This window comes from Engraulis encrasicolus, chromosome 6, assembly GCF_034702125.1.
Source record: "Engraulis encrasicolus isolate BLACKSEA-1 chromosome 6, IST_EnEncr_1.0, whole genome shotgun sequence".
In the NCBI taxonomy this organism is placed as follows: domain Eukaryota; kingdom Metazoa; phylum Chordata; class Actinopteri; order Clupeiformes; family Engraulidae; genus Engraulis; species Engraulis encrasicolus.
Genome location: NC_085862.1, coordinates 49,524,596 through 49,550,179, shown reverse-complemented (window position 1 = coordinate 49,550,179; position 25,584 = coordinate 49,524,596). Strand labels below are relative to the sequence as shown.

At 41.9% G+C, this 25,584-nt stretch overlaps 4 protein-coding genes across 4 annotated transcripts in view; 2 read left to right on the top strand and 2 right to left on the bottom strand.

The window, feature by feature from the left end:
* The window catches only part of mccc1 (methylcrotonyl-CoA carboxylase subunit), a 23,053-nt gene extending 17,061 nt beyond the window's left edge, over positions 1 to 5,992 (bottom strand). The window contains exons 1-12 of the mRNA XM_063201847.1: positions 5,743 to 5,992; positions 5,104 to 5,147; positions 4,853 to 4,986; positions 4,398 to 4,493; positions 4,172 to 4,293; positions 3,913 to 4,060; positions 3,345 to 3,466; positions 3,067 to 3,178; positions 2,122 to 2,203; positions 1,763 to 1,890; positions 988 to 1,171; positions 613 to 722 (exon numbers count right to left, since the gene is read on the bottom strand). Of these exons, the coding sequence (XP_063057917.1) occupies positions 613 to 722; positions 988 to 1,171; positions 1,763 to 1,890; positions 2,122 to 2,203; positions 3,067 to 3,178; positions 3,345 to 3,466; positions 3,913 to 4,060; positions 4,172 to 4,293; positions 4,398 to 4,493; positions 4,853 to 4,986; positions 5,104 to 5,147; positions 5,743 to 5,798 (1,338 nt within the window). The 5' untranslated portion in view covers positions 5,799 to 5,992. The remainder of the gene's footprint in view (positions 1 to 612; positions 723 to 987; positions 1,172 to 1,762; positions 1,891 to 2,121; positions 2,204 to 3,066; positions 3,179 to 3,344; positions 3,467 to 3,912; positions 4,061 to 4,171; positions 4,294 to 4,397; positions 4,494 to 4,852; positions 4,987 to 5,103; positions 5,148 to 5,742) is intronic.
* A 178-nt stretch (positions 5,993 to 6,170) lies between these two features.
* On the bottom strand, positions 6,171 to 10,282 carry lamp3 (lysosomal associated membrane protein 3). Its single transcript, XM_063201849.1, has 6 exons — positions 10,141 to 10,282; positions 9,237 to 9,475; positions 8,795 to 8,914; positions 7,719 to 7,791; positions 7,231 to 7,407; positions 6,171 to 7,059 (listed from the first exon to the last, which is right to left on the bottom strand). Exons 1-6 carry the CDS (start codon positions 10,211 to 10,213, stop codon positions 6,917 to 6,919), a joined length of 825 nt encoding a protein of 274 aa, XP_063057919.1. The 5' UTR covers positions 10,214 to 10,282; the 3' UTR covers positions 6,171 to 6,916.
* A 1,591-nt stretch (positions 10,283 to 11,873) lies between these two features.
* kng1 (kininogen 1) lies at positions 11,874 to 15,264 on the top strand. Its single transcript, XM_063201851.1, has 7 exons — positions 11,874 to 12,237; positions 12,476 to 12,592; positions 12,789 to 12,864; positions 13,469 to 13,638; positions 13,837 to 13,944; positions 14,241 to 14,339; positions 14,641 to 15,264. The coding sequence occupies exons 1-7, from the start codon at positions 12,028 to 12,030 to the stop codon at positions 14,962 to 14,964; spliced, it is 1,104 nt and encodes a 367-aa protein (XP_063057921.1). The 5' UTR covers positions 11,874 to 12,027; the 3' UTR covers positions 14,965 to 15,264.
* A 331-nt stretch (positions 15,265 to 15,595) lies between these two features.
* On the top strand, positions 15,596 to 25,458 carry LOC134451403 (eukaryotic initiation factor 4A-II-like). Its single transcript, XM_063201850.1, has 11 exons — positions 15,596 to 15,693; positions 19,267 to 19,333; positions 19,641 to 19,773; positions 20,068 to 20,207; positions 20,925 to 21,093; positions 22,826 to 22,935; positions 23,234 to 23,377; positions 23,958 to 24,095; positions 24,194 to 24,283; positions 24,511 to 24,590; positions 24,697 to 25,458. Exons 1-11 carry the CDS (start codon positions 15,665 to 15,667, stop codon positions 24,839 to 24,841), a joined length of 1,245 nt encoding a protein of 414 aa, XP_063057920.1. The 5' UTR covers positions 15,596 to 15,664; the 3' UTR covers positions 24,842 to 25,458.
* Positions 25,459 to 25,584: the final 126 nt, after the last annotated feature.

The window sequence follows — 25,584 nt, the reverse complement described above, 5'->3', positions numbered from 1 at the left end:
AAATGCGCTACGCCCTATTTAACACCTGCTCACAAGGGATCTGCATGACTGCTGTGTAATCTGGTTATTGCGAGTTTATTCACAGATCACACCATTTACACTCCCCATGTGACAAAGGTCTCCTACAAGGCTCAACTAATTCCTTGAAAATAAATAGCAGACCATGTGACAGATAGAAGAAGACACACCAGAGAAGGCTGATGTGGCTATCGGAGAAACCGCCACTCTGGTTCCATCTTTTAAATCAAGGAACAGATATTTCACACCTATAGCTTTAGTCAAATAACTGACACTCCACAATAGTCATGCACATGGAAGAGGTGTCGTCATTCATTGCCAGGTTCAGAGAATAAACAACCTGCCAAATTTCCTTGTAACACTGAACAGCTGAGTACATAGAATTATGTCCAGCCCTGAACGAGTACTCAGTACTCAGAGTACTCAACTGAACAAATCCAGAGTACTCAATTGATTCAGAGTACTCGACTCAACTGACTCAGAGCTCAACAGATTCTGAAAATGTCCATATTTCCAGAAGCTAGGGATTGACACCTCTGTATGCAATATTAGCAATGTGAAGTCGGGCTAAGTGGCTCTGAAGGCCTGACTTACATTGTACTGGCGAAGGCAGTATCTCAGCTTCTTCAGAGCAGCGGCGCGGTCCTCACCCCACACCACCAGCTTGGCAATCATGGGGTCGTAGTGTACCGACACCTCGTCACCTGATGTTCACACACAGACACAGAAAAACACAGGAGAACTTCAGCATGGCTGTATGAGGGTGTGTAATAACACAGTACATTCATTAGTCATGAAAGGCGGTAATGTACAGTATGTTTCTCAAATTTCAATTTGCTTTCGACATTGCAAAACAAACTTCCCTGTTTTGGCAAGGTCTCATTATCGACATAAGTGGTCTCATCCCATCCCCACCCATCTCTAGAATTAGGCATCATATACTGTATAGCCCTGCGAGACTGTGCACACCTTGGCGTACTCCGGTCTCGATGCGGGTGACGTCATCCCCCTGTGGGGTGGACAGGTGCAGCAGAGGGCCGGCTCCGGGCAGGAAGTCGTTGTTGGGGTCCTCAGCGTAGATACGCGCCTCAAACGAGTGGCCCCTCAACTCAATCTCCTCCTGACTCAACGGCAGGGGCTCTCCAGCTGCGACCTGTGAGAGAGAGAGATGGTAATATAATTTGTTCCGAAAGGTAAAATGTGAGGTACAATAAGTAAAGCCTTCCCCTAAGCAACTCAAAAGTAACACAGAAAGAACACAAATTCCAACATGGTCAGACAACTCCCTCTAGAGGACATAAACGCCTCACTACAACAACATAATACACTTGGCAACACTGCTACAGGATGTGGACTCAACTTCCCATTCAGAACACTTAACAGAATCACAAAACACTTATAACTTAATTGCATCTTTCTGGACGTTATGAAGGTCTGTTCTTGCCCTAGACAAGGTCTCAAGAGTCAAATTAGGTAGTAAAAGAGTGCACGCTCAAATATAATTATTATGAGGATTTACATGACAAACGTTTCAGCTAAAGCCAGGTGCCGATAATGAGTTAGGTTGAAACAGATTCCCAAATACATCACCACAGCATTTCGTATTTGAATTCATACTCAAATAACCAGGTTTCATGCACCAAAGGCATGTACTCAACTGCGGTTCGTGGTCTTCCTCAGAAAAAAAAGAGTCTCATCCTCCTCTTGTGATTACTGTTATTACAACTATGACTCTGGTCATTACCCTGAGCTGCCACTCCACCAGGTCGGTGCCGGTGATCATCTCCGAGACGGGGTGTTCCACCTGCAGGCGAGTGTTCATCTCCATGAAGTAGAAGTTATGCTGAGCATCCATGATGAACTCCACTGTGCCTACACACACACACACACACACATACATACACACACACACACACGAAAAATAAGATCACTCATGGAGGGAGAACTGCCACCACCCCAGCACAGATCAGCAACAAAATCAGCTTGTGCCACTACCAACATGCTGGCAAAAATCCAGACGACGAGGAGTTTTTGTGGACTGACAAATCAAGTGTAGTTTGAGCAAAACAACTGCATACGTGCAAACAAGGGGCACTAGCTCACCTGCTCCCACGTAATTGACGGCCTTGGCTGCTCGCACCGCTGCCTCCCCCAGCTTCTTTCGCACTTCAGCACTAATGCCAGGCTGTGGTAGCATGGGCACACAAACAAACACACACGCACACACACATTAAAAAAACACGTCAGCAAAACAGGCAAGGGCTATGGTAACACAGGAAACAAGTTCAAACAGCTAGCCTGTTTTCTTAAACAAAAAATATGCCACCAATAGAAGTATCGTACAGTCTCGTTTTGAAGTATTCATTTCACGAGACATCACTAGGACAGGTCAGCCTGTCTCAAGGCCAATTGGAGTGTCACTCCAAAAACAAAGGTACAAAAAAAGATATATTTTTTTTTCCCTGCATTCCTCACCTACTCGGCTTGGAAATTAGCTCAATGTTTTGCATCATGGAGCTTCCACGTCACAACGGTCTTGAAAAGGTTTGACTCATAAAGAATCTGACATGGTACGTCTCCACTTCACATATTTTATCATGCCAAAGTTTCTTTACATAGGTGACATTATTAGGTGTCGTATAATCCCAGATGCCTATTATGCTCCTATATTATGCACATTGTTGCATGCATAAGGTGTCCGGTAGTACATATTTGTCTCAATTAAACAGCATGTGTCTAGGACAGCTTCTCTTTTTGTGTGGCACGACGCTTGTCATTGGCACTTTAACCCATTTTAGCCTAAGCCCTTTTTGGGAAAAGGTGCCTTCTCCCTATTAAAACCTAAATATCTCAGCCTCCGAAGCACATAAAAACATCAAATAAGTTGCATTTAAAAGCTAGAAACTTCATTTTGCACTAGAATTTGTTTTTTCTGCTCTAACTTACCCACATATGTAATAAAACAGCTCAAATCTCAAGAACCTGAATGCAGCGTATATGTCGCTCCAGGACACAATGGATTAAATCAGCATCCATAATATATCCTACCCCTGGAGCCTCCTCTATGATCTTCTGATGCCTCCTCTGGACACTACAGTCCCTCTCAAACAGGTAGACAGCGTTGCCATGCTGGTCTCCAAACACCTGCACCTCCACGTGCCTGAGGGAGGTGGACAACGGAGAGGATGATGTCAGAGAAAACAAATGGATAAACAAGTAAACAAAAAGGCAACAGGCAATATTATTTCAGGATCATGCTACATAAATATAACAATTCCAGCTGTTCTTACAACAGCACTTTAACATCAGATTCACCCATACGGTACCTGGGGTTCTCAACAAACTTCTCCACGAGCATGACGTCATCGTTAAAGGACTTGCGGGCCTCCCTGCGGGCAGACTCCAGCTGGTCATGGAACTCAGCCTCAGACATTGCAATTCGCATTCCCTGCACAACACACACACACACACACACACACACACACACACACACACACACACACACACACACACACACACACACACACACACACACACACACACACACACACACACACACACACACACACACACACACACACTTCACCTCTTGTTGCATCTGTGCAGTCTCAGTGCACCACTACCTGATCCACTGATGCCTTGCTAAATCTGTTGATTGATTGTTGACCTGTGACATACCCAATGTACTTTGCCATGTATTGGAGGAAAATGTTTAAGGTAAATTTATCTTGGGTTCTTTGACGAGTTACTTGTATCAAAATTTCATGTCTCATGCTCCATTTTCTGAAAAAAAAATCCCCATGGGGACTTTGAAGTTACTATTCTCCTGCTACTACTTCTACTGAGCCAGGTGTAAAAATCATGGAGATTGAATGTAATCCTTCATTTGCTTACTTTCCCTCCACCTCCACGAACAGCCTTGATCATTACAGGATACCCGATCTTGGCAGCCTCCGCTTGAAGTGTCTCGTCTGATTGGTCCTCTCCATGGTAACCACCGATGATGGGCACACCCGCAGCTGACATGATGTGCTTGGATGTGCTGTCAGGGAGTAATAAAAACTGAATGCCCAGCATTTCCCTCTTCAACACCACTCATATTAAATACAAGAAATAAAACTGGTGTTTTCACAACATGTCATCATCCTGATACCTTTTGATGCCCATGTCTCGAATAGCTGATGAGGGAGGCCCGATGAATATGATACCCTCCTCTTTGCACTGTTCAGCAAACTCTGTGTTCTCCGATAGGAAGCCATACCCAGGATGGACAGCCTGCATAGAACAAATATCTTTTAGTAGCTGAATGACTGGAAAAGGCTTTAGCCTAATATTTATTTAACAAGACACAAACAACTGCAGTTTTCAGATGACAATACCTGGGCTCCAGATTTTTTAGCAACATCCAGAACTTTGTCCATGCGCAGGTAACTTTGTTGGGAAGGTGGTGGGCCGATGTTATATGCTTCATCTGCCTGCAATTTCACAAACAAATGCAAAAAATCTTTCTGGTCATCTCATACAAAGAAATGTCAAGTTCTTCAACAGAGTGCATCAGGTTTACAGACCACCAAAATTATGAGATCCAATACAAATACTGCAAGGGGGTTCAAGAAGTCTTTTTGTTTTGTTTTCATTTACCAGGTTGTTACTTTCAGTGTTGCAAATAGGATGCACTACTTCAAAACTTCTTTTTTTCTGGAGGAAAAAGTCCACAAGTGCAGCAATTTCTAAAATATCCTGTTCAATGGAATGTTTCTCATTTGCACAAGTCGAATCTCGTAACGTGGACAGTGTAATGTGTTGCATGACTTTGAACTTTCAATCCCCTCACCATTGCCACATGCATTGCATGCCTGTCCGCATCGCTGTACACCGCCACGGAGCGTACTCCCATCTTCCGTGCAGTGCGCATCACCCGGCAAGCTATCTCTCCTCTGTTGGCAATGAGGACCTTTTCTATCCTCGCTGACAAGGACAGGGAAAACGACACAAGTCACTTGTGCTGTACATCACATTAAGACGAGGCTTGTTGCTAATTCTCGTCACCAAAGTTTTATTTTGTTTTGACTATATTCCACTCACCCACTGATGCACAACGCACCGAGCCTGGACTCCATAGCACTTTCCTGAAATATATGTCAGGAAGGTTACTGAGTGCATGACCTACAGACCCAGCCCAAACACAGTAGCCTAGGTTTCCATTCCAGTAAACACTTGTCCTTACTTCATGTGTCTCAGCTGTTAGCAAACGCGATAACATCCCGAGTGGTATTTTTAGCCATCAGGCCACCAACAAGGGAAATTCACAGCTTTCGTCACATTAAAGCGAATGTGTTTTCCTCTCAAAAAACAGAGCCAAAGTAAGCAATGAAGGAGGCCATGCCAAGTTAGCCTACAAGCTACCAGCCTAGCAGGCAAATGTGAGTAAACGTTATGGTTAACTTGTGGTGTGTAAAAGAGAACGAACAAACAAAACCCTGCATCATTATTCATTACGTGAAATGGGACTGGATATAAACACAATATGTGCTCGAAAAGTGTGGTCAGTTTTGATGGCCAAGGTGTTTCTAGCTAGCCTATGCTAACAAAAATGTTAGTCAAGGAAAGACTGACTTAGTTAATGCATACTTAAGTCAGTGCAAAAACACATTTCGTTGTGTGACATATAATCGTAAAAAACACAGATAAACAAGCACATTCTCGTGTAAATATTAAACTTACTGTGAAAACACTCTCAGACCCCTGTGAGGATGTACTTTCAAGAAGACAGCAGCCATATTTACTGACAGGCTAGCTGCAAGGGATGCAACTCAAAATAACCAAATCTGAGTTACAGCAATGAAGTTTACACAGATGAATTATTCCTCCATAGTTAAATTGTCAAGAATACGAGGATATGGACAACACCGTCTGTGGAATTAACGACACGGAGGTGGACAAATGAAAAATAGTCGGATTTGACCCTTGTGTGTACCCGTAGATGGATTGGCCAATAGCAATTCATTATCAGTAGTAGGTGGGGCAGAGGATAGGACTTCAGATTTCATTCATTCAGACAAACATTGAAACCAAAGTTATTACTCTTTCTGTCTGAACAGTTACTTGTAACAACTTAACAAAAATCAACTCAATTTATTGAACCTCTTTGCCTTTATACAATGCAAGACTGTGCTATACAGAAAGTCTGTGCCACTCCACCACAACATTGATTGTTTGATTGACAGATTGTTTATAGGCTATATAATATCTTTATTTCAGCATGCAGCACAGTGTGATATGCTTACTACATTCTGGTGTATTGTTTAAAAATATATGTCTCAAACATTTCCATGATAACAAAAATGTGTTACAGGGAAATGTAGTGCTTGACAGTTGTACAAAAAATACAGTATAAAACTTCTCCTTGGAGTGTTGCTGCATTGTCAAAGCAATATTGATATAACAGTTTTTACAGATGAAAATATTTTAAATGCTAAACATACAGATTGGGTTATACACACCAGGATCACATTGTATCTTCAAATAGGCTATTTAGTCTACCTCAATTGAACATGTAATAAAAGCTCATCCCTTTATATTTACAGCAATCAAGCAATGACTATGAAAGCAAGTGTTCATTAACTTGGTTCTCGCCAGATGGATGTAGTTTTGCAAGTCAGGTTAGATGTCCACAAAGGGTCATTTTCATTGTCAAACATACAGTAGTCTACGTTATAAGCCTCATGGATATGCAGGATATATAATATTTCTAATATATATTTTTTTGCTCGCCCTATACATTCCAGTGTAACAATGAAGACTATGCATATTAAAAGATTAGGCTTTCATTAACATTCAAGTTTTTTCTACTTATTCAGTACAAATTTGGACACAAAATAAAACAAAGAAACAAAATTTATGACAGACGTTCATAATCTCGGTTGCGATACTCTCGTATAACCAAGTATGACACTAAGGCAATGAGGAAGACTCCCACTGCAATGGCCCCAAGAATTATAGGGATGACCCGCTTGATGTAGTCCGGCCAGCATTCAAAGTCTGCAATCAAAAAAAAACTTTGGATTACAACATATATGGGCCCTCAACATTATCTGAGCCCATGCACAGACATTAAAGAGGTTACATGACACAATAAGTCAATTTTTAAGGTAATCTACAATAAGTTAGCAATTGTGTTGGTTTGGTAGTGGTAGAACATTTTCCTCATACCTTTTCCAAACTGTCCCTTTGCCAAGTCGAAGGGTTGAAACTGAGATGCCATAACTTTGAGCCTCAGTTCTGAGGACATCTTCACAACTAGATCAGATTTGCATTTGAAACTGAGTCCTGTGGTGGTCTTGAACTGTTTCTCTTCTTCCACTACTCCGGAGTACCTGTAGACCTTATCTGCAATAAAAGAGTAACCGCTTACCTACTATACATACATACATACATACAGGGTGCGATTTGTCGGGAAACCAGAAGGGGGGATATGTTTCAGATTTTAAGCAATATCAATGGAATTACATTAAACTGTGTTAATTACATTACATTAAACTGTGATAATTATGTAGAAAAAGTGGTGATATCAAAACCAGAAGGGGGGACAATCCCCCTGATCCCCCCCTACAAATTGCTGTCTGCATACATACATACATACAGCGATGTCAGTGTACATTCTGTACTGTATCAGGTCATGTCTTGCTTTGCATACTTACTTTTGCATTTCTTACACTTCAACTCTGGCTCTAGTTGAGCTCTCATCCTACGAGTGTAGTACTCCTTACCGTCCTGCAGAAACAGTGTAGTACAAAAGTCAATCACTAATTTCTAGGTGACATTAGCCACAACAGCATTATTAATAGTAGCAATATTGTAGTTGTACTGTGTACATACATAAATTGTACATATCCATAATGCAAAGGTGCCAGACTTTAAATACGAAGTTATTAGCAAAATAGAATAACACACACTCTTCATACAAACACTCGTTAGCTCCCTTGATGATATATATGTTATTTTAGTTCCCCAAATCACTTAGACATTTCAATAACATTTCTTAAGTTGATGAAGAGCAAAGGTTTGAAACTTCATCATGGTTTTGAAATCTCAATGAAAAAGTGAAGTGAAGGTAGAGTAGAGTAGGGTAGAATAGAGTAGAGAACAGTTGAGTATCATTTATTGATCCCAGGGGAAATTACAGTGTCAAGTAGCATGTATACATAAATACAGAAGACATTACACACATAATTACACATATTAACCATATATAGCTCACTCTTACATGCATTCAGCCCAAGGCAGGTCTCGCTCGCTCGCTCGCTCACTCACTCACTCACTCACTCACTCACTCACTCACTCACACTCTCTCACACACACAAAGTTATAAAGTGTCCAAAGAAAAGTGTGAACGCCCAATTGGGAAATGCCTACTCCCATAGTCATTGTGACACAGCACTCCACAGCACACAAGTGCACACTGCACATAATGAAATGGCATTTATGCCTCACCCATGCAAGGGGGCAGCCCCCAATGACGCCTGAAAGGGAACAGTGCGGTGGGGCGGTACAATTCCTTGACTGAGGTACCCTGAGCATGGTACCATCCCGCAGCGCTGCTCCCTTTCGGGCGCCAATGGAAGTAGGAGTTTCCCAGTTGGGCTTTCACTTCATTTTACTTTTCATTTTCACTTCACTTAAAAAAACTGCCAAAATTCCTAACCACGATTTTTCTTTTCCACTTTACAACTGGACAGTTTTTTGAAACTGCTCAAGAACAGTGAGCCGCATGTACCTTGACAAAATTGAACTCGACATTCCCGCCTTCAAACTCCAAGGACAGAACTGCTGTCCTATTCCCACAGTATCCAGTGGGCCGTGTTCCACGGGGGTCTATGTTGAAATAGTAGAATTTCTGGAAGGTCACATACACAGAGTAAATAAATGTGAATGTCAATTCAGTGTAATTCATGTACCAAACAGTATGAACCAACATAACAGTGATGCAGAAAAAAACCCAACATATTTTTTACATAATGTAAATTAAAAGTAGCACATGACTCATTTTAAAGTCAGTTTCTGTATTATTCATTTTTTTCTGACAGTCTGCCATGTGACTGTTTCTCAAAAACGACCGTTATCTGCCTCGTTAACAGGTCGGGTGAGAAAACCACTGAACTGCTGAAGCTGACTGTTTAAAGTGCTGAGAAAGTAACGGCCCTCATGCTGAGTGATACCTTGTCAATGGTGAGCATGTATTGCACTCCCATATTAGCTTTCATGCACACTTGGCCATTGGGGTTCGTCAGATAGTAGTTGCCAATAGGCGGGCGGGATGGATTGGGCTGCAGAGAGGGCTTCTTGGCCAGGTTGCCATTTAGCTGGCTTTGAGATGGGGGGTCGTTGAGGGTCTCGTCTGCATCTAGTGTGCGGTCTGCCTCAGATGTTTCAATGTGGCTTCCTGTTTGAGCAGAGTCTGAGAGCAAGGTGAGAATGGGTGGAGAAAAACAACACAATGCTTACAGTTCAAAAGCATTCAAATACAAAATGAATGACAAGAGAAAAGTACATCAAAAAAGTAACTTGTACACATTTATTAGTCAAAGTGGGTGTGGGGGGGTTAGCTGGTATCACATCAGACATGCAGGCAGCTATGATTGGAAAGGCCACGTTGTGCAGTTACATAAGAAATACATTACGGACCCCCGCAAAGTTAACCGCTTTTTTGTTTAATGTAACTTTAGAAATGACAATTCCAATATCTAGTCACAATGGTAAATAGTAAGTAGCTTGTCAAGGTGGCTGGCTTTATCTATAAAGTGCTGATGGAAACCCTGGCAACCGTCTTATGACAAGTTTGAGTTTCCTTAAAAAGACACTGCCCCTGTTATAAATGAGCTGTTACCAGAATGGCAATGACCAAGTAGTGATATTACTATAGGCCCTGTGCACTGTCATAGTGGTGTAGTTCAGTGGCTATTACAAGGTCCCAGTGGCGGGACGGTGCCTGGTAAGGGGCTACACATTAAGCTGCTGCCATTCTCTCAATTGATCGTATCAGTTATTCAATCAGAACTGTTGTGGTTTGTGGTTACAATAACACACATTTACTTTTTAATATTTATCAAATGTTGTACTTACCACTAAGAAGAAAAAAGGATAGCAGGAGAAGCCATTTCATAAGCTTGGAGAGTTCTCTTGACCCGTCTGTCATGGCGGTCTGGCTTACTGAAGTGTATGGTCAGCTCATTAGATGTGTTTGAGCTGCTCTTAAAAACTTCAAAACTTGAGAAACGCACACACACACACACACACACACACACACACACACACACACACACACACACACACACACACACACACACACACACACACACACACACACACACACACACACACTTGTGGGGCTGGGAGGAGCAATTTTGTGATGTAGTCAGCTATTGTACTTTTTTTTTCACAGGAAGTGGTTAGGCCCTTGTCAAATGCTTGTCTTCAGTTATCTGTCACTTGTTGTGTTTAGAGGTGAGGCTGAGCATGTCTTCAGTGAGTGAGTCTTTCATTGACCAAACATTCCATTGTAAATTAATAGATGCATTTTAGATCATTTGATGGGTTGGTTTTCAATTTGGAAGAGTTGTGATTTAGTCACAGATAATACATGTTGGTGGCAGTAAAAAAGGTAAATTTTGGTCATGGAAATTAATTACATCATAAAGTATTCATCATATAACGTGCTGTGCCCAGATGTACTTACAACCAGGGCTCTAAATTAACACCAGACAACCAGCCAAATGCTGGTGAAAATTCAATTTGGCTGGTAGAAAAGAAAGCCTACTAGCTACTCTGACTGGTAGTGAGTGTACTTTATGTTGGCTTGTACGATTTACATCTACTAGTCAAATTTGGCTTGTGATGAAACAAAAAGTTAATTTATAGCCCTGCTTACAGCGTAATGGGACAATATGTCCCCATTTCTCAATGGACAAATAAAACAATGTTGGCACCTTGTACCATGCATGCACACAGATGAAGTGAGGCATGTAAATGCTTCATAGAAACTGGGAAAAACAAGTTAATTGATATAAATCCCAAGGGAAGGAGGAAATCAAACCAAACACAGTAGGTGGACGTGTGGGAACACGCTGGGTCAAAGGTAAAGAAGTGCAAAGTATTCTCTTAAGCACACACAGAGCCAGAGTTGGCCAATGCCATTAGGCATGATATGCCACACTGCAAAACATTCAGGGTCCTACACCACCGTTTTACTCTAACTTGTATTTGTGCCGTTGATTTTTTTTCTTTTTTTAAGATTTAACGGGCTTTTATGCCTTCAATGGCTAGGACAGTGTGAGATGGTGACAGAAAGTGAGTGGGGATAGAGAGATGGGGGGAGTATCAGGAAATTACCTCGGGCTGGAATCAGACCTGGGCCCCCACCATAGCATTATGGTGCCTTATCCTTTTGAGGCACAGGAAAGGCCAAAAACAAAGCATTTGAGAATGTTTTTGTTGTTACAAAGTGTCATTGCTTTCCTGTTGTGGTACATTCAAATGGCAGCCACACAGTATGACATGCAGTTGTTCGTGTTGAACAGTTTGCGGAAACATTGAGAAAAAAATTGGGACAAGATTAGGTTTTTTCGCTTTGTGTGTTGTGTGATGAACACGATGGATATTTACTCGCTGTGGTTGCTGTTTCTTCACTTCAACCCTCTGAGGTTGCATTATTGATTTTGAAACTATCTGACTGAAGAGAGTAGCCTGGATTGGTAAACATTTGCTCTCGTGGTAGACTAGCTGAGGCCCGGGGCCTGCTCTTTTTTTGTGCTATGGATGTGATGTGGAGCTAGTTGTGTGTCATTTTATTTGCACAAGCAGGGGTGAGGGGTGTCTGCCGAATCTTCTGGTATATATTAACAGTCAATCATTACAGAAGTCCAAAGGGGTCAGCAGCACTGAAAAATCCCTGTTGATCCCGTTTCCATTTTTCCTCTCTTTTCGGGCCAGTGGATACATGTTCTTGCTGTGATGGTGGGACCCAGGCTGTCCGTGCTCGCCGCCTGCTTCACATGCCTGCTTTGGGCGTCTGGACTAGGGCAGGAGGTACCGCAGGACACCCCAGTGCCCTGTGATGACAAAGGCATTGACACAGCGGTGGACGCTGCTCTGTTGAAACTCAATGAGATGCTGAAATCTGGAAATATCTATGCTCTTTACCAAATCCATGAGGTCAAGAAGGTAGGGTGCATTATTCTGTTTGGCCCATTTAATCATCTGTTCAAATCACATGTACACACCATTACGCACAGTGTTATAACAAACTAATTGGTTTTAAATTGAATATTATTGCCATAATTGGCCAAGGACATGAAAATGTAGTACCATATCTGATTGAAGGACTTACACGTTATGCCTTAAATCATTCCTAATTCAATTTTTAATGTGATCTATGGATATGTTTTACTGTACATGACAGGCTGAGAACGAATCAGGTACAGAGATGTCGCTGCACTTCACCAGCAGGCAAACAGATTGCCCAGTAGGGGGAGACAACAAGTGGAGAGACTGTGAATACTTTAAATTTGGCCCTGATGTGAGTAAAATTGTTCACTGTTTAAATGTATAAAGTGCTAATGTGGTAATACACATTTAAAAAAAAAATAATAATTGTTTTATTGAAGATCAAAATGAGGTCAAATGAAACTATTCGTTTTTGTTAGGTCCACTGTAAGTTGATTGACCCACACTGTAGAGCTGGTCGACTGACATGCTTGCTTGTTTCTGTGTAGAGGCCCAGGTCTTGTAAAGCAAGAATTTTTATCACTGAGGGCAGTTCAGAGGTCCTTTTTGTTGACTGTGCTTCTGGTAAGTGCTGGTTTCCCAACCTATTTCAAAATGTCTCCACACAAACCTTGCTTGCTTCGCTGGAGGTAGCTCATTCCATTGTGGAAAGTCTTGCCAATATTAGAGGGCTGACACTATAGTCTATGCATGCAATTTATAAAATTGTTGAGTGTTGAACCGTGTTAGTGGAGTTGTGTCAGCATCTGGTCAGTTTTAAAGGTGCACTGTGTAAGATTTTTAGTTGTTTATTTCCAGAACTCATGCTACTCATTCACTAATGTTACTTTTTTCATGAATACTTACCACCACCATCAAATTCTAAGCATTCATTATGACTGGGAAAATTACACCTTTAAAAGGGGGATCTTCTCCATGGTCCGCCATTTTGAATTTCCAGAAATACATTTTTAGCTGAAAAAATGACTGTACTTGGGCCATACCAGAAAATATTAGTTTATAACTTAGTAAACTTTTACGAAAAGATCAAATTTGGCAATAGACAACCCAGTTTCAATGGGCAGCATACTTGCAGTACCTTTTTTGACCATTTCCTGCACAGTGCACCTGTAAAAGTGAAGTATAGTCTCTGCAGCATATGATCTAAATAACACTGACCTGTCTCTAGAGCCTGCAGTTACGTCTGAGCGAGCCCCATGTCTGGGCTGTCCAGTGGATATTGATCCAGGGAGTGATGATTTGAAAGATCCATTGAGCTTCTCTGTTGGCCAAGCAAATGATGCACACAATGAGGTCTTTCTGTTCATATTGAGAGATGTTGTCTCAGCCTCAAGACAGGTTTGTGCATCTTCCATCTGTGTGGTGGCATTTTAAAAGGCATTTAACATTATACTTTGGTGTGCACAATATGTGTAAAGGAAGGAACTAAATATTGCACTTTCATTTTCATACACCTCCTGTACACATTTCGAATTGATTGTTTTCAGAGAGTACCTCTTGTGATAACTCAATGACGATGTGCTGGATGATTTGCAGGTGGTAGCTGGATTCAGATACCAATTACAATTTAACATGTACAGCAGCAATTGCTCGAAAGAAGAGTTCAAGGAAGTCACAGACGCATGTCACCCAGACCCAACCCCGGTATCCATTTCACTCCTCGCAAACAGACACACACCAGTCAAAATGTGTTGTAATGTATCTTCAGTTAATTTTTTGTGAGGTATAACCTAATCAGAGTAGTAGAAGTACTCTTACTGATGTAATTACAACACTAGTACATGATCTTACATTGAACAAGATCAACAATAGTTACTCCACTGTACCTAATAAGATAGTTACACTGTAAGAGTAATTCTACTTTTACTTTATACACCTTTGAAGTTGTACATGTATATTTTCAGCGTTTTGAAATGATATTGTCCCTGTGCTGTGTCTAGACCTTTGTGAAATGCAATTCCACTGTGGATGTGGCACCATGGCGCCATACGGTACCGGAAGGAAATGTCTTCTGTGAGCCTGGGGAATTCCTGGTGACAGTAAGCCACATATTCTTTTGTAACATTACATTGTCTAAAACTACCCCCTGCTTTTATATATGTATATGCATCAGCAATGTCCAAATAAAAATACGACCCTGAAAAATGTGATTAGTAAATCAAAATGCTAGTGTAAAATACTGTAGCTTCCCATGATGCATTGTGATGAAAAAGCAATTTTCTATTTGAAGCCATCCTTTCGGGTATATATGTTCAATATCTTATGAAATCTAACACATTGATGGTTGACACAAGTTTTCAAATCTTAAAGTCATTCTTTGCTTGCATATTCTATACTAAGCCTCCCACGAATTCTCGGAGAAGGCCGCCAGGTTGGACTCCCCTGAGGAACAACGTTGTGGATCCCCGGAACCCCGGGGTCAAGGAGTCTTCAGAGGAGGAAGTGGATCCTCTGAAACCAGCCGGAACGGTGGCCACCAATCAAGAGATGACCGCAGCTCCCACATCCACTCCTGACCCCTCCAGGACTCAGTCACCCCTCAACTGCCCCTCAAAGCCGTGGAAGCAATATGTTCCATGGACTCCAACCACTGCTCCACCGGCACATACCACAGCCAAGCCGCAGGTCGAAGGGGCTTTCAGTGATCTAGATTTGTTAGGGTGAACATAATCATGTAGGCCTGTGTGCCTATGTGGTTATGCACAGTTAGAAGGTGTTTGTGATAAACGGCAAAATGCCATATTGTGTACTCTTATTTGAACAAAAAATGCTGAATAAACTTATTGACTTGACTTATTTCACCCTGTAAAGAAATTATTTGATGACACACTGTTAGAACAGTATGAAAGAATAATTTAACCGAATTACTGGCATTTGCACACGTTATCTATGAGTTGCTTTGTAGGTTGGCCGACTGTTTTGGAAAAGCCAGATTGTCTTGTAAATAAAGTTATTTTAATTGTTCAGACTCGAAGCATGCACTTTTATTGGACTGGCATCTCAATTATTGCACAGACAGAACTACACTTCCCAATGTCCTCTTCAGCCCTTTCTACGTATTTTCATGGAGACCCCGTAGCCTTCACCGAGACTTTCGGTAGAACTGACTGCAGTATCCCTCCGCTAAAATATGTAGATCGAATATTGATACATCATGTGACGAAACACTGAGGTATGTAATGTGTCAGATTTTCCAGTTGAACATGTTACTTTACACATGTAAACACAAATTAGGTCATGGATAAAACTATTTCAACAAATTCCAGATGGCCCTTCACCGGAAGTTTTAGGTCCGGTTGATAAAAATGTTCTGCGCTATTTACGTACTTCCTCTTCAATCGAGCCCCGAAGACTTGGCTAGAACATGTCCAGCGACTCTGCAGATTTTAACAGGTATACACGAGATAAATGACTGTCTCGTTTCGCTGTTTTCACTAAATTGGGCTGCGCATGCATTTTTGTTTTCGTGTGTGTATGGCGGGGTCATGCACAACATCATAGGACTTGAGCGCGCTTGTCAGATTGATGTACGGTACCCAGCTTGCTAGAGGAGTCGGTTTGACAGCAAGCGACGAAGCCAGCAAAACTACGCAATGGCACTGGAGGGCCCCGGGTGGGCTCTTTGACGGTGGTAGACTGGGTGTGTTGGTTGACAGTTCTCTGCAGCTCGTATGCAACAACAATAACCAAGCAGTAAAAAAAAAAATACCCTGCTCCAGTGTGTTTGCAGAACATGGTGAACGCATATTATCCTGCATGCATGATTTGGTCGGCTTAAATAAAAAAAGACGACGTCAGCGAGTACTGTGAACTGGTGTTAGCGATGGGACGCTCTGTCAAAGCTCGTTACCGTACATTATGTGTGCCAACACTATTACATTATGTGTGCCAACACAAATTAAATGCCTTTGCCACATTCACAGTCTCAGCCTGAGCCCGAGTCAAAAAGTGTCAACTGTGTCGATCTTAGCAAAATTATGGTGTGCCTACAAATGTGTTGCTGTTTCACGAGTTGGATACGTCTTTCAGTACAACATATGTTGACAGTTTACCACACCTGTCGCTCTCTGAATAGGACTGCTGTGCTGGTCTTGGAATGTGCTAGCTGTCAGCCTAGGGGGGCGTAACTGGCCTTTGGTACAAATGTGTAAACTGTTAAGCCTACAGTTTGGAACTTGACACACACTCATTACATTATTCAAACGAATGTGAGAAGCACTAGAAGAATGTTTTGAAAATTAGTCATGCACTGGGATTTAAGGTATGTTGCACACTGCGACAGAAAATTCAACCAGACTTTTAGGTCATCGTAGACGTTCTGGCTACTACAGCCCAGACATGGTCCCGCTTTAGAATGAAGAAGATTGGTATGAGCCAGTGGCGTAGCTAGAAACAAAAAATCTAGGTGTTCCCAAGACAATGCTTGTGTTCCATAACAGAGAACAAATGCAACCGCTGCAAAACATAAAGTGACACAGTGCCCAGAGATGAACACATAGCACGCTTGCGCGCATAGCCTACTCACGGGGCCATACTATTACGCATACTATTACGCATGATTAACAAACCCAACGTAGCTTATGTGCTTCTATATTTGCGCTGCAACTTAATTCAAACTGCAAGGCGGCGTGGTGTGGCTTTGAATATGCATCAATTGTCTCATCAGAGCCCAATTCCTCGGTTAGCTCCTTTTCAAACAGTGCCTGGAAGTGTTGCCAATACAACCTGTTATTCTTGAAAACACATCTTATTGCTGTAACGGTGGGTCTGAGCCCTTTATTAAAATTTGACAGCATTTGAAAACAGTGGCGTAGCTAGAAAAGAAAATCTAGGTGTTCCCAAGAAAATACAGGTGTTCCTTATTTATTTTATTTTTTTGTAACTCAGAGTAAACACATCATAGCACGTTTGCACGGATAGGCCTACTATCACGGTGTCATACTATTACGCATACTATTACGCATGAATCATGATTGGCAAACCCAACCTAACTTATTTGTTGCTATATTTGCGCTGCAACTGAATTCAAAGGGATGCATATTGGCTTTAAATATACATCAATTATCTCATCAGAGTCCATTCCTCGGCGAGCTCCTTTTCAAACATTGACTGGAAGTGTTGCCAATACAACCTGTTAATTCTTGAAAACACGGTGGCTCTGGTGTGTAGGGCTACATAATATTATTAAGGAAATGTTGAAACTAGCAAACAGAAAACCAATCCACCAGTTGGGCTGCGTTTGAAATGTTATTTAGGCCTAGTGTTCACTTTATATCCCGAAATTGGGAAACAACAAGGACAGACTCCAACGCAAGGAAGGCAAAACACAGCCATTCTGACTAGTAGCAGAAGTTTTCACAAACCCAAAAGGTCGACCGGTTTAACCAAAACAAAGGAGAAAAGAAAAGGATGGGAAGAGGGGTACAGACAGGCTGGGCTGGCTGGAAGAGGCGCGCGCGTGTGTGCGTGTGTGTGTGTGTGTGTGTGTGTGTGTGTGTGTGAATGTGACGTGGGTAATCACGAGCAACAGTCAGCTTACCGGTAGTCCAGACAATCAGAAAGTAAAGGAAATGTCTTCACGGTACATTACCTGTTCCGAACGTCCCAGCGTCCCACAACTCCAAACGAAATACACAATTCACACTTTGTAGCAGTCCAAGTTGGTAGTCAGTCGGCGTGTTACTCCCTCCACAACTAATGCTACTCCTCCACCAAGTAGAACACACCGTTTACAGGCATCTCCATACTGGCATTCTTAATGCGAAATTTCCCTTAAAGATAATAATGTGATGTTGTTTAATCTATTTCGTGTTAGTTATGCTAGCGACTGGACTTCTTTATGGAGCGTTCATGCGGGTTATCAGCTGCATCAAAATCTTGAAACTTGTTTTTAAAACTACCGCGTCTGTAATGTCTGTGTCTGCGCGCGCGTTATCGTTCACGCATGGTCTTCTCTATGGGATGTACTATATTTATTTTAGGAGCAACGTACGAATGAAAGGGTTGAAATCCATACTCGTCGCCTACATGTGCGGCCTTTTTATCATTTCGTTTCCATAATAATTTTAGGCACATAACGCTCGCGCCCTCCGCAATTTAATAGTGCACTCCAACCAACTGTATCGGGCGAAATCATTTAGCTAGCCACTGACTGCTTCAGGGATTGGGAAAGCTTTCAGATCGCTCTGGCATTTAGGCACATCTACAGAAGAGAGATCTGGGATCCCCAAGCTAACTGTATTTTGGTTCATCTATAACTGCATCATCCTCTACTCGCGCAGACCCTTAGTGCTTCGTGCATCTTCATTACACTTCGTGAATATACATCTGCGTGAGAACCAGGTTATCATCCTCTCGGATGGTGTGGGTAATAAGGCTAACTGTGGACTCACTTGGTGGTGTCGTGGACCTGTTTTTTGAAGGGAGAACCTCTGTGATTCTGGAACCTGAAGTCTGTTGGGCCTAAAGCCGTGGCTTTTTAAAATAATTTCGATGAGAACTCTGTTTCATCGCAGCATATTTTAGAACCATCATGTTGCACCACTGATATAGCCTATTCAGTAGCCTATCGATGATGTGCGATTCTAGAGGTAGTTCTATTACGAAAGACTCCACTTGCCACCTTTCCGGGTGGTACTGCACTGACAGCGCCACTAGGTGCACTGCAGGCATAGGTCCACTGGTGAGTTGGGAGGCTGCATGTAAAACCTATGGTTGCACTCCCGACGCTTGCGTTTACAATCGGTTGTCAAGTGACGCCAATTTTTTTTAGGTGTTCCAGCTATGAAAGTAGGTGTTCCCGGAACCCTCTGGAACACCTGTAGCTACGCCACTGATTTGAAAACAGCTTGACGCTGACATGTTGTTACCCCTAACTTAAAATTATGTACATTTTACTGCTTCACTACTTGAGAATGGTTTGGTTCTGTAGAGTCCATTTTTTTATTCTGTCCTATTGCTCTTCAGCTCTAGAGATAGAGACCATGGAGACAGTGGCGGCCCAGAAGGAATGGAGCCCGATGGCATCATCGAGGTATGTTTAAGAGTTAATTGTTTTATGACTTTACCTGCTTTATGACTTTGGTTTCCTTTAAGTCAAATGAGGTCAGACACGTTTGCATTCACCCTTTGCACCATTGATGTACACTGTGCACAGTGTAACAGTGCTGCTGTGGTGAATACCAGTGTTAGTAAAATGATTAAGACCATTGTTGCATCTGGGTCAGAGTGCCCTTACATGCATCCTAAATCCAAGAACTATTATAATTGTCATTGCAGAGTTATCAAAATCTATTGTTAGCTGCTCCTCTGAGCATCATTATCTTGTTTTCTTTATGCAGAGCAACTGGAATGAGATCACCGACAACTTTGATGACATGAGCCTGAAGGAGACCCTCCTCAGGGGAATCTATGCCTACGGTTTTGAGAAGCCATCCGCCATTCAGCAGCGAGCAATCATTCCATGCATTAAGGGTATTTGATGTCAAATTTTACTAACAAAAAACTCTCTTTTTTTTCATTGTAGAGCTTCATGATGTAATGCTGAACTGTACAAGTTTACTTTTTGGTTGTTATTTGGCAGCCTTACTGTAACCCAAAGCTATTCTCCAAACACGATCGTATGAATTTTGCAAAACTTTTTCCATGGCTTTAAACTAACTTTTGCTTCATTTTTTAGTTTCCGAGAGCACTTCTGGAGCAAACATCATGGACATAACAACTTGCCAGTGTTGACCCATCTGTGGAATGTCTGTTTTTATCACCAAGGTTACGATGTTATTGCTCAGGCCCAGTCCGGTACAGGGAAGACGGCCACGTTCGCCATCTCCATCCTGCAGCAGCTGGACCTCGAGCAGAAGGAGACCCAGGCTCTGGTCCTGGCTCCTACCAGAGAGCTGGCACAACAGGCATGTAGTTGGGATTGACATTAACTTTTTGCTATTTTCTTGCCCACCGGGCGAGTTGTTTTCTAGAGTCACTAGCCATTCAGCCTTTCTACTAGCCATAGTTTTGTTGTCAAGTGTTTTTTAGACGCATTTTCTTTACCATGATACATCTAAGCTCAGGAAAGGAAGTGATAAAACAAGACACTATTATCTTCAATCTGAATTATCTTTCTTGAACCTAAATATAACAAAAGAACCCAAAGTGGCTAGTAAGACTACAATTGTTAATAGCCATGCCCAAGTTTTAACCAATTTTGGCCAAGTGTCAAGCCCTGGTATGTAAAGCTTGGTGCCTCAGAGCTGCTAGCCACAGCAATGATGCTAGTGTGGAAGATGCTCTTCTAAAGGGCTGCCAAATCATAATACAGTATATAGGTTGTCAGTATATCTATCATATTTTTGTTTGGCTATCAAGTGTGGATTTTAAGTAACCGTCCATTTTTGGAAATATGCTTCTGTGGAGATGTAAAATGTGCTTATTTCCAATCATGGCTGACTGTTCCTTTAAGACGAGATTTAAATGCAACTTGTGGCAAGGTGGTGTTGTACAAGTGACCCTGAAGATTTCCTTTTTTGTAAAGCGACCTTGGGTTCCATGAAAGGGGCTATTACAAAGTTATTATTCATAAAATATTCAATCTCTTTATTGTGTGTTGTGCATGTGTATTTTGTGTTTAGATCCAGAAGGTCATTCTGGCTCTGGGGGACTACATGGGGGCCACGTGCCACGCTTGCATCGGTGGCACTAACGTGCGCAACGAGATGCAGAAACTCCAGGCGGAGGCGTACCACATAGTGGTAGGGACCCCTGGACGCGTCTTCGACATGCTGAACCGCCGCTACCTTTGTAAGTGTGTCTGTGTCTGTGTGTGTGTGTGTGTGTACTTGGAAATCTGTTGCTGCTGCTACTGCTACTACTACTACAGTGCCGCCAGTTAGTATTGGCACCCTTGAAGTTTAAGCACATTATGGGACATATCGTCAGACAACAAATAAGGTCAACCATGATTTTTCTATAGATAGCTTGTGGTTGATATTAAATGTAACAATTATCAACAGCATTAAATACTGAACTACGAGAGAGAAAAAATTGAAGAAGGTAAAGCTCCTGGAATCACTGGTATTGGCACCCTTTACTGGATACCATTGTGGAAACCTAATTTGACTCAAATATGGTAACAAATGGGAATCACCTTTGACAAATTGCTTTTGTCCATATGACATGAATTAGTCAAGGATTTTTTTATATTTGTGTTTTAAATAGTGCGACAGAGGAGCTGCCTGAGGTCACCAGAAATACTATTATTTGCAAAAACAAGACCTCCAAATAATAAAAGGTCATCTCAAAAGACCGTGGTATACCATTTCCAACACTGTGTTGTGTTATTCAGAAATCTGCCAAACACGGAACTGTAAAGAACATCCTTGGATGTGGGGGTAAGGCAAGAAATTATGATAGAAGTCTGTGCAAATAATGACAAAACACAGAGTCCAACATCTACAGACCTGAAGGTCAACTTTGAACTGTTTTGGGTAGTTTTTTTCAATAAGCACCACAAAGTAAACACTACACAAAGTATTGGTTTTTGGTTGGAGGCAAAGGCAGACCACAGTGGTTCATGAAAGTCATGAAAGGGAACACTTGAAGTCTGTATAAGAGAATACAGGGAAAGCACAGCCCTTTCAAGAATGTTTTAAGGTCAGATGAAGCAATGGTACAGCTTTTCAGTGATGCACACAAACATCATGTTTGCATATTCTGCAAGAAAGTCTTTAAGGAAAAGGACACCCTACCAAAAATAAAGCATGGTGTCAGATCCATAATATTATGTCACCCCCCATTGATGCATTAGGTATTGGAGGCTTTGACCACATGACGGGCATCACGGGTATCATCAGTTACAGGACGATGTGTAACCATGTGCAAGAACACTTGGTTTGAGATGAAGATCATGTTCACTCCAGCAAGAAAAAAACCCATAGCACACATCCAAATGCTCACATCAAAATGGCACCAGAGAAGTGCAAGAAGCTTGTAGACGAATACCAAAACCTTTGAAGGCTGCTATTGCTGTCTAATGGTGTGAAACCAACCCGTTAAGGAGGGGTGCCAATATTCATGGACATGCCCTTTTTCATGTTTTTGCTTGAAATTACAAAATGCATTTGGAAAAAAATACTTTGCTATTCTAAATATCTTTGGACCTGCAATTAAAAGATCCTGTTGGTGAAAGTTGTTTATAATTTCATTTATTTCTGGATATATTGCACATTTTGTAAATAAAATTAAGGGGTGCCAATACTAACTGGCGGCGCTGTAAGTGTTGAAATTCAAACACAATTTTGGTGCCTTTTTGACAATAACAAACTCTTGAATCTTGAAGTGTTGATGAGTGGAGTGAAGTTGCAGCTGCGTGTGTTGAGGGGTAAAATGTGTGCTTAAACCATCATTCGGGACTGATGTTGAAATGAAGACAACTTTTAACTTACTGACTGCTACTTTTTAAGCTGATTCATACTGATCCAAATACATTTGGTGACTGTTCTGTCTTGTTTTATGGCCTTTTTTTTTTTTTTAGCTCCTAAGTGGATTAAGATGTTTGTCTTGGACGAGGCAGATGAAATGCTGAGTCGAGGATTCAAGGATCAGATCTACGAAATATTCCAGAAGTTGAGCACAAACATCCAAGTGAGTTGATATATGTTTGATTATAAAAAGACGTGGATGGATAGATGCACGACCTTCTGTAGGGGATTGTCTAAATAATTACAGAATGCCTGACCGAACATTTCCACACAACGGTGTAGAATGGTTGTAGGTGCTTTTGAATTACAAGTGCTTGTGCTATTTTACGATTGCTATATAGTATAGTAACCGTGTACATGGTTCAACCACCTTTTTTTGCGGTGCAAATTATTAACCTCTCTTTCTTTTGACCACGGCTACACCACAGACTTCCAAACTGTGTGTAAATGTGTGTTGGTAGGTTGTGCTGCTGTCGGCCACCATGCCTTCAGACGTCCTGGAGGTGACCAAGAAGTTCATGCGGGACCCCGTACGCATCCTGGTGAAGAAGGAAGAGCTTACCCTCGAGGGTATCAAGCAGTTCTACATCAACGTGGAGCGAGAGGTGACCGACCTGACCATCTCCACATTGTAGCTGCATTGGCAATACAAGACGTGATTTATTTGCCATGATGCCAGTTATTATTTTCGGATCAGGATAAATGAGTCCAGTGTATAACTAATATGAGTAAATAGGCCAAATAAATGTTCATAGCTATACGTTTTCATAGCCAAACAGCATTAGCCTAGTCAAATGTAATTTTGAAACATCAGCTCCTTGATTTTTTTTGCCCTAAGTAGGACACTTCAAAGGACTTGTTGGAAATAATGGTGTCAATGTTTCAGGGTCATGATAACTGATTGTTCTGTTGCTGTTTTTAAGTCCTAGTGGAAAGAGTAGAAGACTGAAGCTCCGCTTTGGAAATTTATTCAGGCTATTATTATTTTAAAGACCCTGTTGACTCGAAACGTCGTGTGACCTGAATACATTTTCAAAACGAAGCTACAGTGTGCAGACTTCTACTCTTTCCACAAGCATATGCGCCTTTGTCCTGCACCTGGCCTCAGAGAGGTGGGATGTGCATACTCTTATGAAGATGTTGTCTTATGAAGTCCTAACCTCTCCTCAACTCTCTAATCTGCAGGAGTGGAAGCTGGACACCCTCTGCGACCTCTACGAGACTCTGACAATCACCCAGGCCGTGATCTTCCTGAACACCAGGAGAAAGGTGGACTGGCTGACAGAGAAGATGCACGCCAGGGACTTCACCGTCTCTGCCTTGGTGAGGAGATCTTTTTGGGCGGGGTGGGTGCTAAAAGAGGGGCGCCCCCTAGTGCAGACAGACTCGTGTTCACTTTTGCTCTCTGGTGGTGGTTGCAGCACGGCGACATGGACCAGAAGGAGCGTGACGTGATCATGCGGGAGTTCCGCTCTGGATCCAGCAGGGTCCTGATCACCACTGATTTGCTGGTAACGCCCCCCCCCCCCTTTTTTTTTTAAATGGTAAAAACAATGCAGCAGTGGGGAGATGATGATCGTATCCAAAAGTGAATTTGTGCGATTTTGTGTATTGTGTTATTGGAGATCAGGATCACGTGTGTGTAAGAATGTATGCAAGACCTGTGAATAAATGTAATCTGCAGTGAGGACCTGTACCAGCTAGGACATAGTGATTGAGTGTTTCTGCTAAATTGCAGGCTCGAGGCATTGATGTCCAGCAGGTCTCTCTCGTCATAAACTATGACCTTCCCACGAACAGAGAAAACTACATCCACAGGTTAGTACATTTTTGAAAATGTTAGCATTTATGTTTGCCTTATTATGGTTCCTTAGGGAAAAGGAAGTTTATTCTTGTGCTCTTGTTATTCACTTACTCATTTTAGAATTGGACGTGGTGGCCGTTTCGGCAGAAAAGGAGTTGCCATTAACTTTGTTACCGAGGAGGACAAGAGGATCCTGCGGGACATCGAGAGTTTTTACAATACTACTGTTGAGGAGATGCCTATGAATGTGGCTGATCTGATTTAGAAAAAAAATCCTCCCTGGGCTGGTGTCTTTTTGTGCAGTGCTCTCTGGCTCAAATAAAACAGGTGCATTGTGCTTATTTTATCAGAAAGTGGTGAATCTTGTCTCAATGCTGAATCCTGGATGAGAAAAAAAATAAACTGACATTTTGCCAAGTAACGTGGCCTCGGCCGCGAGTTCTCTTTAGGGGACCTCAGTAGCTACTGTCCTTCCAATAACCATTAGACTACTGGGGTACCTGTAGAGATGGGGTCTTACAGAATCTTCTTTCGTAGGTATATTTTTCCTAGACCAATAAAGGCGTGTGTAATAGATGTTCTCTATCGTTTGATAATTTACTTGTGGACTAAAAGGTATAAGTGCTGTATTAAATCTGCCAATTATGTTCAACTAACATACATGCAGTTATTGTAGTACTTGGGTCTGCAGTAAAATGGCCTTCCAAATTTCCTTTTCAAGCACTTTCCAGATAACTTTGTGCAATGTATTTAACTTTTGTTTTTTTATTAAGTGACCCTCAATTCTGGGCCATAGTATATATACCGGTATACAATAAGCTAGCTGATCTTGGATTGTACCCCTCTGAACCCCCCCTTTCAAAATAAAGTGAACTATGGTTACTTGTGTTTGTTTTCCTGACTTGGAGGCCAAAATGGTTGAAGGGGGCCCAACCTAAATCACAGTACTTGTATCTTTAAGTCAGTGCCCAGCCTCCATCACTCCGCTTTAAAAAATACATTGCAAAT